General features: G+C 51.0%; 1 protein-coding gene across 1 annotated transcript; it reads left to right on the top strand.

Annotated features, from left to right (window-relative positions):
- The first annotated feature begins 9,931 nt into the window (after positions 1 to 9,931).
- LOC119322048 (L-type lectin-domain containing receptor kinase SIT1-like) lies at positions 9,932 to 12,280 on the top strand. Its single transcript, XM_037595554.1, has one exon. It carries the CDS (start codon positions 9,981 to 9,983, stop codon positions 11,982 to 11,984), a length of 2,004 nt encoding a protein of 667 aa, XP_037451451.1. The 5' UTR covers positions 9,932 to 9,980; the 3' UTR covers positions 11,985 to 12,280.
- The last annotated feature ends 1,442 nt before the right edge of the window (positions 12,281 to 13,722 follow it).

Below are 13,722 nucleotides of genomic sequence, written 5' to 3'. Positions count from 1 at the left end.
CGAACACTTTCACAAGTGCGGCACCCCGAACTTATAGCATTATATGAATCGGCTCCGAATCATGTCTTGGGTCAATATTTGGGTTTGCCCGGCTCCCAAGTTTGGCACCTTACGTTCCGTTCTATCGGCTAAGGTAGCAATGGGAGAACCACTGCGATTGCGCCCCGGTTGAGCCGGTTAACGCCTCAGTGGAGAAAGCTAAAACTGACTGTCATGATAAGGCGAGAGACTGGTCGCTGTTCGAGAGGTCTTTTCGGGTCCTTAAGGACCTACGCCGCTTCGAGCGAAGTACCGGATAATGTCCGACGAAGGCATGGATAGCGCCCCGAATTCGGTCTTCCGAATACTAGGGGCTTCGCCGAAATTTAAAATTATAGAATTCTATGGCTAAGTGAGAGTGTTCAAGCACTATAAGTCTGGTTGCCTTGTTCGTTGTGTTGAGCGCCTCCCTAGATGGACCCAAAAATGGGAACAAGAGTGATCAAGTTTATCCCGAACACCCCAGCACTCGTGGCATGGGGGCTGAAGCCGATGACTTGCCATCTCTCAGATTTAATAAACGGCTGCACAGAAGGTAATATTTTAAATTAACAAGCGTTGCTTAGCGCATATGAACAAAGTTTTCAGCGCACAGGATAACACATTGCGAATTTACTCAATAATTACATCCCTGGGGCACTCATCCGCAATCTTGCGGGCACCCTTCAGGACAGTCTTATAGTACATCTCGGGCGTACGATATTCCTTGCCCGCTGGTGGCGCGTCAGTGATTAGCTTCTCCGCATCCAGCTTGCGCCAATGCACCTTTGCGCGGGCAAGGGCCCGACGAGCACCTTCAATACAGGCGGAGCGCTTGATAACCTCCACCCAGGGGGCACGCATCCACCAACCGTCGCACGAGGCCGAAATAGCTCCCAGGCATGGCCTCTCCAGGCCACAGCCGGACTATGAGGCCCTTCATGGCCTGCTCGGCCACCTTGTGGAGCTCGACCAGCTGCTTCAGCTGGTCGCTAGGGGGCACCGGATGGCCGGCCTCAACATACTGAGACCAGAAGACCTTCTCCGTTGAGCTCCCCTCCTCGGCTCGGTAGAATGCGGCGGCATCAGACACGCTGCGAGGCAGATCTGCAAACGCCCCTGGAGAGCTCCGAATTCGGGTAAGTAACACGTAATTTACATTCACATGCTTGCTTTGCATGAAAAATGCCTTACCCGCCGCTATCTTCCTCACCAACTCAATCTCCTGAAGGGACTTATGGGCATCGGCCTTGGCAGTTTTGGCACTTTCGAGAGCCGAGGCAAGCTCGGACTCTCGAGTCTTTGAGTCACGCTCCAAACTCTCATGCTTTTCCATGAGAGCCTGGAGCTCTTGCCGAACAACCGCCACCTGCGCCTCCTGCTTTTCTCGCTCTGCCCGTTCCGCGGCCGCATTGCGTTCGGCCGCAGACACGGCCTCCTTCAGGGTCGCCACCTCGTTCGTGGCCCCTGCAGTACCCATGTTATCCTTGTTATTTTTTGTTGCAACCTAAATCCTTTTCTGTAAGGTACAAGTTCAAAGTGGTGTTACTCACCTTCTTTGTCCTGGAGCTGCTTCTTGGCACGGCCGAGCTCTTGCTCGGACCGCTCGAGCTCCTGCTTCAATGCACCGACCTCCGCAGTCAGTGCGGCAGAGGTCAGCAGCGCAGCCTGCAACCCATATTGACATAATTTTTTAGCAACCCTGCGTATATCTTCTTTTTTTCAGATCCTCAGTCCGGCTTTTCTTTCCGAACACCGAATCGAGCATCAGGGGCTACTGTCTATGCGGTATTACATTGCATATTTTTAACTTCTTACCTCAAAGCCTGATAGAAGGCTACTGCAGGCTTCGGTCAGCCCGCTCTTGGCAAGCTGTACCTTCTGAATCACCGCACTCATAATAGTGTGGTGTTCTTCCTCGATGGAAGTGCTCTGCAGCGCCTCCAACAAATTGTCCGGCGCCTCCGGTTGGACGGAAGCTGCCGGCGTCATGGTCTTGCCCTTCGTGCGAAGGGGCCGCCGGCCGGACTCCGGAACCACTGCGGTTTTTGATGTGGAGTCCGGCGCAAAGTCCGGGAGGCCGCGTTGTGGCGCCTCCGGAGCCTCCCCCTGATGGGTCCCTTCTTGGGATCCCACCTCGGCGTCCTCGATGTCGCGAGGGGTGGAGGCAGTCGGGATGGAGTCTACATCCGACGGAGCCAACGACCCGCTCGATGAAGCGGGGAGATCATCATTGGCCGGACTACGGGCAGCATGCGGCATCAGAATGACACTATGTGACGCGGAAAAAGAAATTATAAATCATTCAGGAATCCGGATACTTACGATCTCGCCGGAGGCCTGGCCCTTGAAGGCCATTCTTCCTCGCCAACGTTGATGTTGGCGGAGCTGTCCGGGGGAATAGTCCTTCCCCTCTTGGACCCTTCGGCCTCCCCTGTTGGGGAAGCCTTCCTCTTCCTCTCTCCCTCCTCTGGGAGAGAGTCCTCTTTCCCCTCCTCGTTTTCGGGGGAGGAGTCCGCCCCGGAGTCGTCGGACACCTGAAAACGGGAACTCTTTCGAGCACCCGTGGCCTCCTTCTTGGCCTTCTTCTCCGGCACCACGTGCGGTGCCGGAACCAGCAGCCTCGCTAGATGGGCGTCTACTGGGTTTTCTGGCATAGGAGCCGGGCAGATAATCTGCTCCGCCTTCCTCATCCAGTCCTGTCAAAGGAAAAGGGGAAATTAAAACCCGCATAGAGTCAAACTATGAAAAGCAAGTGTCCCGTAAAGGGGTAGAATCACTTACCTCGTCGGCTTGGTGCTGCGAGCGAAATCCGCGATCTTCAGTCGCGGATGCGGGGGCTTCGGCGCCCTTGAACAGCACCCTCCAGGCGCCTTCGTACGTCGTGTCGAAGAGCCCGCTCAGCGCCTGGTGCTGTTCCGGATTGAACTCCCACAGATTGAATGCCCGCTCTTGGCATGGGAGAATCTGGCGGACGAGCATGACTTGGACCATGTTAACCAGCCTGAGCTTCACCAGCTTCTGGATATAGGCTTGGAGTCCCGTCAGCTCCTCCGAACTACCCCACAGCAAGCCCTTCTCTTTCCAGGAGGTGAGCTGCGTGGGGATACCAGATCTGAACTCGGGGGCCGCCGCCCACGTAGGGTCGCGCGGCTCGGTGATATAGAACCACTCCGATTGCCACCCCTTGACGGATTCCATGAAGGCCCCTTCGAATCAAAGGACGTTGGGCATCTTGCCCAACATGGCGCCTCCGCACTCCGCTTGAGTGCCCTTCACTACCTTCGGCTTGACATTGAAGGTCTTGAGCCACAAGCCGAAGTGGGGCCGGATGCAGAGGAAGGACTCGCACATGACGATAAACGCCGAGATGTTGAGGATGAAGTTCGGCGCCAGATCATGGAAATCCAGGCCGTAGTAGAACATGAGCCCCCTGACAAAGGGGTGAAGTGGAAAGCCCAGTCCGCGGAGGAAGTGGGGAAGAAAAACAACCCTCTCATGGGGCCTGGGGGTGGGGATGAGCTGCCCCTCGTCGGGCAGCCGGTGCGCGATGTCGCCGGACAGGTAGTCGGCGCTGCATAGTCTTTCGATGTGCTCCTCCGTAACGGAGGAGGTCATCCACTTGCCTCCCGCTCCAGACATGACTGGGGAAGGTTGAGACGAGATGTGCGGGCTTGGGCGCTGGAGCTCGAGTGCGCGGAGATGGATAAGCAAAGGAGGAAGAAGGCGTAGGTGAAAAGGTGAATCCTTATCCCTTATATGGGCGGGCAAGTCTACGCGTCCCCCACCGGCCTGGTAAAACTCGCTTATCCCCCAAGCGTCACCATCAATGGCGCGGTTGGGTTACCCACGTCCGTATTGATGAGAATCCCGGATTAAGGGGGAACACGATCTCTGCTTCGACAAGACGTGCCAAGGAAACCGCTTCGCTAAATGCGCTGAGGTGGTAGAGTAAAAAATGATTCAAGCAATGGCTTGGTAGTGGCGTGACGTCATGCCGCAAAAAACGTCAGCAGATTGAACTTGTGTATATATTATTCTCTGTACGGTGGAATGTGGAATTTATTTTGCAGAGCCGGACACTATCCTGGTGTTCACAATCTTCAATCATTCGGAGGAGGAACCCGCCTTGCAATGCCAAGCAATATACGCGCCGGACTTATCGTCATTGAAGCCTGGTTCAGGGGCTACTGAGGGAGTCCTGGATTAGGGGGTGTCCGGATAGCCGGACTACCATCATCAGCCGAACTATCATCGGCCGGACTATCATCATCGACCGGACTCCAAGACTATGAAGATACAAGATTGAAGACTTCGTCCCGTGTCCGGATGGGACTTTCCTTGGCGTGGAAGACAATCTTGGCGATACGGATACGTAGATCTCCTACCATTGTAACCGACTCTATGTAACCCTAGCCCTCTCTGGTGTCTATATAAACCGGATGGCTCTAGTCCGTAGGACACAACAACAACCCTTACAATCATACCATAGGCTAGCTTCTAGGGTTTAGCCTTCTTGATCTCGTGGTAGATCCACTCTTGTAAACATCCACAATATCAATATCAATCAAGGTGGACGTAGGGTTTTACCTCCATCAAGAGGGCCCGAACCTGGGTAAAACATCGTGTCCCCTGTCTCATGTTACCATCCGCCTAGACGCACAGTTCGAGACCCCCTACCCGAGATCCGCCGGTTTTGACACCGACAATCATCATTATAGAGCATTGCCCCATGAAAAAAAATGAAAGGCCAAAGAAGCCTAAATAAAAAAGGGGGCCAAAGAAGCCCACCAAGAAAAAAAAAGGAAAAAAAAGAAAAGAAAAGGGGCAATGTTACTATCCTTTTTCCACACTTGTGCTTCAAAGTAGCACCATATTCTTCATATAGAGAGTCTCCTATGTTATCACTTTCATATACTAGTGGGAATTTTCATTATAGAACTTGGCTTGTATATTCCAACGATGGGCTTCCTCAAATGCCCTAGGTCTTCATGAGCAAGCAAGTTGGATGCACACCCACTTAGTTTTCAGTTTGAGCTTTCATACACTTATAGCTCTAGTGCATACGTTGCATGGCAATCCCTACTCCTCGCATTGACATCAATTGATGGGCATCTCCATAGCCCGTTGATTAGCCGCGTCGATGTGAGACTTTCTCCCTTTTTGTCTTCTCCACATGACCTCCACCATCATATTCTATTCCACCCATAGTGCTATATCCATGGCTCATGCTCATGTATTGCATGAAAGTTGAAAAAGTTTGAGAATACTAAAGTATGAAACAATTGCTTGGCTGACACCGGGATAGGCATGAGGGGTACCTTGTGTTAAGAAAAGGGAGCATACGAGACTATATGATTTTGTAGGGATAACGTTCTGGAAGCATTGATATTTTGAAAGACATGATTGTTTGTTGGGATGCCCTAAGTATTATTGTTTTTATGTCAAATGATAGACTATTGCTTTGAACCACTCGTGTCTTAATATTCATGCCATGATTAGACATATGATCAAGATTATGCTAGGTAGCATTCCACATCAAAAATTATCTTTTTATCATTTACCTACTCGAGGACGAGCAGGAATTAAGCTTGGGGATGCTGATACGTCTCCATCGTATCTATAATTTTTGATTGTTCCATGCCAATATTCTACAAGTTTCATATACTTTTGGCAACTTTTTATACTATTTTTTGGGACTAACATATTGATCCAGTGCCCAGTGCCAGTTCCTGTCTGTTGCATGTTTTATGTTTGGCAGAAACCCCATATCAAACGGAGTCCAAACGGGATAAAAACGGACGGAAAATTATTTTGGAATATTTGTGATTTTTGGGAAGTAAAATCAACGCGAGACGGTGCCCGAGGTGTCCATGAGACAGGGGCCCACGCCCACTCCAGGTGGACGCGCTCCCACCCTCCTGGGCCCCTCGTAAGGCGGTTGATGCCCTTCTTTGGCCGCAAGAAGCTAATTTTTGGAAAAATGTCTGGGCGAAGGTTTCAATCCAGTCAGAGTTACGGATCTCCGGATATAAAAGAAACGGTGCCAGGGCAGAATCCCAGAATGCAAAAACAGAGAGAGACAGAGAGATAGATCCAATCTCGGAGGGGAAACCCTTCTCCCATCTAGGGAGAAGGTCGAGGAAGAATAAGAAGAAGGGGGCTCTCTCCCCCTTGCTTCCGGTGGTGCTAGAGCGCTGCTGGGGGCCATCATCATCACCGCGATCTTCACCAACACCTCCGCCATCTTCACCAACATCTCCATCACCTTCCCCCTTTTATCTACAGCAGTCTACTCTCCCGCAACCCATTGTACCCTCTACTTGAACATGGTGCTTTATGCTTCATATTATTATCCAATGATGTGTTGCCATCCTATGATGTCTGAGTAGATTTTCGTTGTCCTACCGATGATTGATGAATTGCTATGATTGGTTTGAATTGCGTGTTTTATTATTGGTGTTGTCCTATTGTGCCCTGCGTGTCGCGCAAGCGTGAGGGATTCCCGTTGTAGGGTTTGCAATATGTTCATGATTTGCTTATGGTGGGTGGCGTGAGTGACAGAAGCACAGACCCGAGTAAGTAGGTTGTTTGCGTATGGGATAAAGGGTACTTGATACTCTAATGCTATGGTTGGGTTTTACCTTAATGATCTTTAGTAGTTGCGGATGCTTGCTAGAGTTCCAATCATAAGTGCATATGATCCAAGAAGAGAAAGTATGTTAGCTTATGCCTCTCCCTCAAATAGAATTGCGATAGTGATTACCAGTCTAGTAAAGTAGTCAGTTGCTTAGAGACAATTTTACAACTCCTACCAACACTTTTCCACACTCGCTATATTTACTTTATTGCTTCTTCATCTAAACAGCCCCTACTTTTTGTTTACGTGTTCTTTATTAACTTGCAAACTTATCCTATCACACCTACAAAGTACTTCTAGTTTCATACTTGTTCTAGATAAAGCGAACACTAAGCGTGCGTAGAGTCGTATCAGTGGCAGATAGGACTTGAGAGAATATTTATTCTACCTTTAGCTCCTCGTTTGGTTCGACACTCTTACTTATCGAAAGAGGCTACATTGATCCCGTATACTTGCGGGTTATCAGTGGGTGCAAGCGAGGGCGGCAGTTGGCGGCGAGACCACAGCGGGTGGTCACGCGCGCGGGGCACCGACGACCAAGGTAGCAGGCACAGTGGCAGTGGCATAGTGACGCGAGTGGGGGGTTGCAGCGGTCATCAGCGGCGGGAGCAGCTAGCGGCGCCCACAGATGCAGCGGCAGCGGGGCGACGAGGCAGCAGCAGTGCGTGGTTGTGGCGGACAGGGGTGGAGTGCGGGACGAAGGGGCAACGGGCGCGCACGGGAGCAGTCCAGGGCGAGTAAGTGCGCGACTTGGGGTGTGGTGAGCTCAGCATCGTGCGCGGTGGCTAAAGCCCGGTTGCGTGCGAGCACGGCAGAATGTCAAAGGAAACGAGAGGGGAAATGGGAGAGAAGGGTCGGGTGCTCACAGTGAATGCAGAGGAGAACTTGAGAAGGCCGGAGAGACGGCAGGGCGGCGGCATTCGGAAAGGATTGACGGCGACCGAGACGGCAAGGAACGGCTCGATGCCGACGTATCAGCGCGGCTTTGCTTGAACCACGGCCCGCAATGGATGAAGACGAGGATGTAGCTCCTTCCGGACAAGGCGAGATCACACAGGAACGTTGGTCGCCGCGGTGGTCGTAGACGGGCGGCGAAAGCAGCGGTCTGGTGCGGGGCGGCTCTAGCGAGGGGAGCGCCTGGGAGAGGGGGAGGAGCATGGGGAAGTGGGCAGAGGCGGGGAAGTGGGAGAGGGGCCCGAGACGACGCCCTTATCCTCTCGCCGGCGGGGACGGTGAGGTAGTCTGGCGGGGCATCGCCCCTGTTGCGACCCCAGTCGAGGGAACAGGGGGAAGGCGACCGTGTGGTGGTGGGCTGGGCCTGGGGGGGAGGCGGGGGCCTTTCTCTTTCTTTTCTATTGCATTTCCTTTTCCTTTTAATCTTTTATGTTTTCTTTTTAGTTTAAATTTATTTTTTTGTTTTGTAAAATATAAACCTAGTCCCTAAATTAGTATTATTAATTATGCCACTGCCACAAACAATTTGGCACTTTAACAAAATAGGTTTAGAATTTTTTTTTAATTATTTAAAAGCATTAATAATTCTTTTTAGCCCCTATTTTAATTAGTTTAGGGCGTTAAACCACTTTATAAATTTTTGGTTCACCACCATAATTAGTTATGGAATATTTACCACTTTGAACATTTTTGTTTGCATGTTTGAGAAATTTGAGTTTTTGCCTTTAATTTGAATTATGTCTTTGATCAAATGAGGATTAGCAACAGTAATGTGATGACATGGCACCACTAACTTGGGGATTACTGTAGCTTAATTATCCGAGTGTTACATCATCGTCCTGAGGTTGGATGGTCGGTTCTCGAGACCCGTCATCTAGTCCCGGCCGCGAGTGGCGGGGAGACATAGTTGCTGGTGAAAACCGAGCCGACGGTGTTCTACGTTGTTGCCTTGATGAAGGCATCATTGTGTAACTACTGTCAACCCACTCGTGCTGCTCCGAGGGAAATCCTAGGATCTGGTCTTCCAGATCGGATGATGACGACAATGCCGTGTCGTTTCTCTCTTAGGAGCATCATTTATGGAGCAGCGCTGAAAGACAGAGGCGGGAGGTGGAGCGGCTTCATCCTGCAAGGAGCTTCGATGAAGATGTTAAGTTATGTCTGGCCGACAAATGTTATGCATGACAGATCCTCCAGAGACTTCAAGCTATGTCGGCTGGTGCCTGCTGGTACTTGGCGGCATGGTGCTGCGGTGTACCGGCGGCGACCGTGACGTGCTCATTAGTTTGCGCGCAGGGAGATGGTGCCATTGGGCACCATCGTTGACGGATGGCTGGACTAACAAGGATGATGCGGATCTTTTTTCTGAAGATGGATCAGCGGTCCGATGATAATGACGGCTTCTAAAACATGTGTGGTGTATGTTTTAGGATTGCTGCACCGGCTGTATGTTTCGATACGTTATGTGGATGGATTGAGCGCGACACCGGTTTTAGATATTGGAAATGAGAGCACTCTACATTATTAAGTTTGTAGGTGTGAGTGATGGCTTCGATTGATGTATATTTTTGTAATATTTGTTGAACAGTTAATAAAGATGTTTATATGCATCGATTGATGCAGAGGCCAGGAAGTTTTAACTTCTTTTTGGAAGAAAAAAACTGGACCGGCTACAGCGAACGATCGAGGGAAATGGAAATGTTCGATGGACAGTTTCGCAGGAAAGAATCGTTCGCTGGAGGCAACCCCTAGCTGACTTACCCCAGCTAGTTGGGTCTACATTAAATTATTGTGCATGCATTCCGTGCTCCTCTGAAAATTAGGCACGTAAGCTGACAAAGAAACTGTAGGTCGAGTCAATGATTGCAAGCAGTAAGTGAAATTTAAGGTGACGCGTTTTACATACTCCCTCCTTCCATTTATATAAGGCCTAACGTGTTTTTTAAGGTTAACTTTGACCAAATATTAAAATAATAATATATGATATGCAACTTACACAAAGCACATCGTTAAATTCGTGTGTAAAAAAAGATTTCAATGATATGATTTTCACATTGTGCATGTCATGTACTATTAATCTTGTCAATAGTCAAAGGCGGTCTTAAAAAATGCATTAGGCCCTATATAGATGAAAGGAGGGAGTACAAAATTTTCAGGTCGACAAGTTGAACTGTTTATAACATATAAAAACATCTCTTGGGATTAGCCAGTCGTACTCGTACAGCGATAACCACATCATATGCCAGCAAGGTTCTATACTTCTATAGTCACATGGACTGATGGTTCCATTCTTCGTGGAAATACAGCCTCAGCCTCAGGGTCAAAACCAGTACACTCACGGCACATTAGGTGCGGAAGCCAACCAACCATGAGCGTCCTTCATCTGCTCCTTTTCTTGCTTCTTCATGTCCTTCCCCTCGCATCTCCGGCCGTCGACGTCGACCAGTTCACGTTCGATGGCTTTGCCGGCGCGAACTTCTCGCTCGACGGCACGGCCACGGTCACCCCGGACGGCCTCCTCATGCTCACCAACGGCACGACTCAGCTAAAAGGACACGCCTTCTACCCTCTCCCCGTGCGGTTCCACAAGGCCGCCAACGGCAACGCCTCCTCGCGCTCCTTCTCGACAGCCTTCGTGTTCGGCATCGTCAGCGAGTACGACGACTTCAGCAGCCCCGGCCTGGCCTTCGTCGTCTCCAAGAGCAAAAACTTCTCCACGGCGCTCCAGAGCCAGTACATGGGCCTGGCCAACGCGGCCAACAACGGCAACTCCAGCAACCACTTCCTGGCCGTCGAGCTCGACACCATCGTCAACGCCGAGTTCGGGGACATGAGCAACAACCACGTCGGGGTCGACGTCGACGGCCTCTCATCCATCGTCGCCGACAACGCGGGGTACTACGAGGACGGCACAGGCGCGTTCATGAACATGAGCCTGTTGAACCGCACGGCTACGCAGGTGTGGGTGGACTTCGACGCGCGCACCTCTCTCGTCAGCGTCACCATGGCACCCCTTGAGCTGCCCAAGCCCAAGAAGCCTCTGCTCTCCGCCACCGTGAACCTCTCGTCGGTGATCCAGGACAAAGCCTACGTTGGCTTCTCGTCATCCACCGGCGTCGTGTCGAGCCGCCACTACGTGCTTGCCTGGAGCTTCAAGATGGACGGTGGACAAGCCCCGCCGCTAAACATACAGAAGCTGCCGGCCCTGCCGTTCACGACCCCCAAGCGCCGGTCGAAGACGCTGTATATCGTGTTGCCGATAGCATCGGCAGCGTTGGTGTTAGCACTGGCCATCGCTGTCGTCCTGATTGAGCGGAGGCGGCGCAGGTATGCGGAAGTAAAAGAGGAGTGGGAGACGGAGTTCGGTCCGCACCGTTTCTCATACAAGGATTTGTTCCACGCCACCAAGGGGTTCTCCGACGAGCGGCTGCTTGGCATCGGCGGATTCGGGAGGGTGTACAAGGGCGTGCTTCCGACGTCCGGGGCGGAGATTGCAGTGAAGAAGGTGTCGCACGAATCGAGGCAAGGAATGAAGGAGTTCATCTCTGAGGTGGTGAGCATCGGCCAGATCCGGCACCGGAACCTCGTCCGGTTGCTCGGATACTGCCGGCGGAAGCGCGAGCTCCTGCTAGTCTACGACTACATGCCAAATGGCAGTCTCGACAAGCTTCTGCACGACCACAACACGATGGTCTTGAGCTGGAGCCAGAGGTTGGGGATCATCAACGACGTTGCTTCCAGCATACTGTACCTCCACGAGGACTGGGAGAAGGTGGTTCTGCATCGCGACGTCAAGGCGAGCAACGTGCTTCTGGACGCCGACATGAACGGGCGGCTAGGCGACTTCGGCCTCGCGAGGCTGTACGATCACGGCACCGACCCGCACACCACGCACGTGGTCGGCACCATGGGCTACCTGGCCCCGGAACTCGGGCACACCGGCAGGGCCTCCAAGGCGTCCGACATCTTCGCCTTCGGCGTGTTCATGCTGGAGGTCGCGTGCGGGCGGCGGCCCGTCTCCCAGGACGAGCACGACGGCCACCTCCTGCTGGCGGACAGGGTGATCGAGCACTGGCGCGAAGGAGCGATCACCGACGCCGTGGACCCGCGACTCCGAGGCGACTTCCCTGCCGAAGAAGCGAGCTTCGTTCTGAAGCTGTGCTTGCTGTGCTCACACCCTCTGCCCAGCGCACGCCCGGGCATTCGGCAGATCATGCAGTTCCTGAGCGGTGACACGCGGCTCCCGGAGGTGTCGGTAGAGCACGTAAGTGTCGACGTGCTAGCGCTCAGGCAAAACCAGGTGGTTCCCTCGCACTCTTCTTTGCCGTCCACGGAAGCCGGTAATATTTCTGATATTCCTGCAGCGAGGTAGTAATAAACACAAGATAAGGGAGCGACTAGATGTCAATTGACTGGATATAATATTTTGATCAGTCAGCTTGGTATTTTTATGGCGCCGCTCAAGAGGAGTATGGTCGCTGTTTATGACGCCGCTCAAAGAACTCGTCAATACCTGCCTAGAGAATCCCCACCCTGTGTTAATCGGGGGATTTCAATATTCTTCGATATGAGCAGGAAAAAAACAATGAGGGGTTTGACACTAGATGGCCGTTTCTTTTTGTTATTGATAGTCTCGATTTACCGGAACTCAGTATATCTTGTCGTCAATACACTTGGGCCAATAACAGAGCAATCGCAACCTTTAAGAAACTTGACCGGGTACTAATTATCACCGACTAGGAATTTAAGTACCCCCTAGCTTTGGTACGGGCACTAGAGAGAATCGAAGCCTTATCGGATCACGCTCCATTGCTTACCGATTTTGGTCAGGCGGCTCCAGGTGCGAACCGTCATCAGTTCAAATTTGAACTGGGTTGGCTCACTAGGGAGGGTTTCCATGAGTTGGTTAAAAAAGTGTGGCAGCGCCAACCTCATGGTGACACGCCAATTCAATAATGGAATAATCGTATCCGTGCACTGCGCCGATTCCTTCGTGGTTGGGCCAAACACACCGCTGGCATCTATAAGAAAGAGAAGTTGTGACTTTCTTCCTTAACTGATACTCTCAATAAATTCGCGGAGGCGAGGCCCCTCTCTGCCATGGAGATTGAGCAAAAAAGTCATCTCAATGAGCAGTTAGCCCGTCTCTTACGCGAGGAGGAAATTAAATGGTACCAAAGGTGTAAGACGGACTCGCTTGTCCTAGGTGATGATAATACGAAATACTTTCAAATATTGGCCAACGGCAGACATAGAAAGGAACATATCTTCGCTCTAGATCAGGAGGAGAGTCGGATTGAGTGGGATGCCTCACTAAAGAACTTCATTACTAAGTATTACAAAGAACTTTTTGGTCCATCAGCGGATACAACGCTCGAGATGGATGAGTCTATTTGTCATGACATTCATCAAGTTTCAGCTGCGGAAAATGATTTCCTAACCTCTCCATTCTCCGAGGGGGAAATTTAGACTATGGTGTTTCGGCTGAAACATAGCAAGTCTCCGGGTACGGATGGTTTTCCGGCGGAGTTTTATCAAAGTTTTTGGGAAATGATAAAATCAGTTTTGGTTCAGCTATTTAATGAACTGCATGCTCACAAACTTGACATCTCCCGTTTAAATTTTGGGAAATTATTCCTCTACCTAAGACGAAAGATGCTAGTCGGATTCAACAATATAGACTGATTTGCTTACTAAAAGTAAGTTTTAAAATCTTCACCAAGGTTGCGACTAACCGGCTGAACGGGGTGGCAGACCATGTCGTCAAACCCAAACAACTTTCATGCAAGGACGGAACATATTGGATGGTGTTGCTGTTCTACATGAAACAGTCCATGAGCTTCATCATAAAAAGTTGAATGGGGTTATATTTAAATTGACTCCGAAAAATCTTATGATAAAGTGAAATGGCCATTTCTGTTGCAAACTTTACGCATGAAGGGGTTTTCTGAGACATGGTGTCGATGGGTAGAGAGTTTCGTATCTGGAGGTAGTGTGGCCATCAAGGTAAATGGTGATGTGGGCAACTACTTTCAGACTAAGAAGGGGCTTCGTTAAGGGAACCCTGCATTCCCGATTGTGTTCAACATTGTGGCTGATATGCTAGCTAC

This window comes from Triticum dicoccoides, chromosome 6B, assembly GCF_002162155.2.
Source record: "Triticum dicoccoides isolate Atlit2015 ecotype Zavitan chromosome 6B, WEW_v2.0, whole genome shotgun sequence".
Lineage (NCBI taxonomy): Eukaryota > Viridiplantae > Streptophyta > Magnoliopsida > Poales > Poaceae > Triticum > Triticum dicoccoides.
The sequence above is the reverse complement of the archived record's forward strand: the minus strand, read 5'-3'. Positions and strand labels throughout refer to the sequence as shown.

Coding starts and splice junctions, on each gene's coding strand:
- LOC119322048 (XM_037595554.1), top strand. CDS start 9,981: ATGAGCGTCCTTCATCTGCTCCTTTTCTTGCTTCTTCATGTCCTTCCC.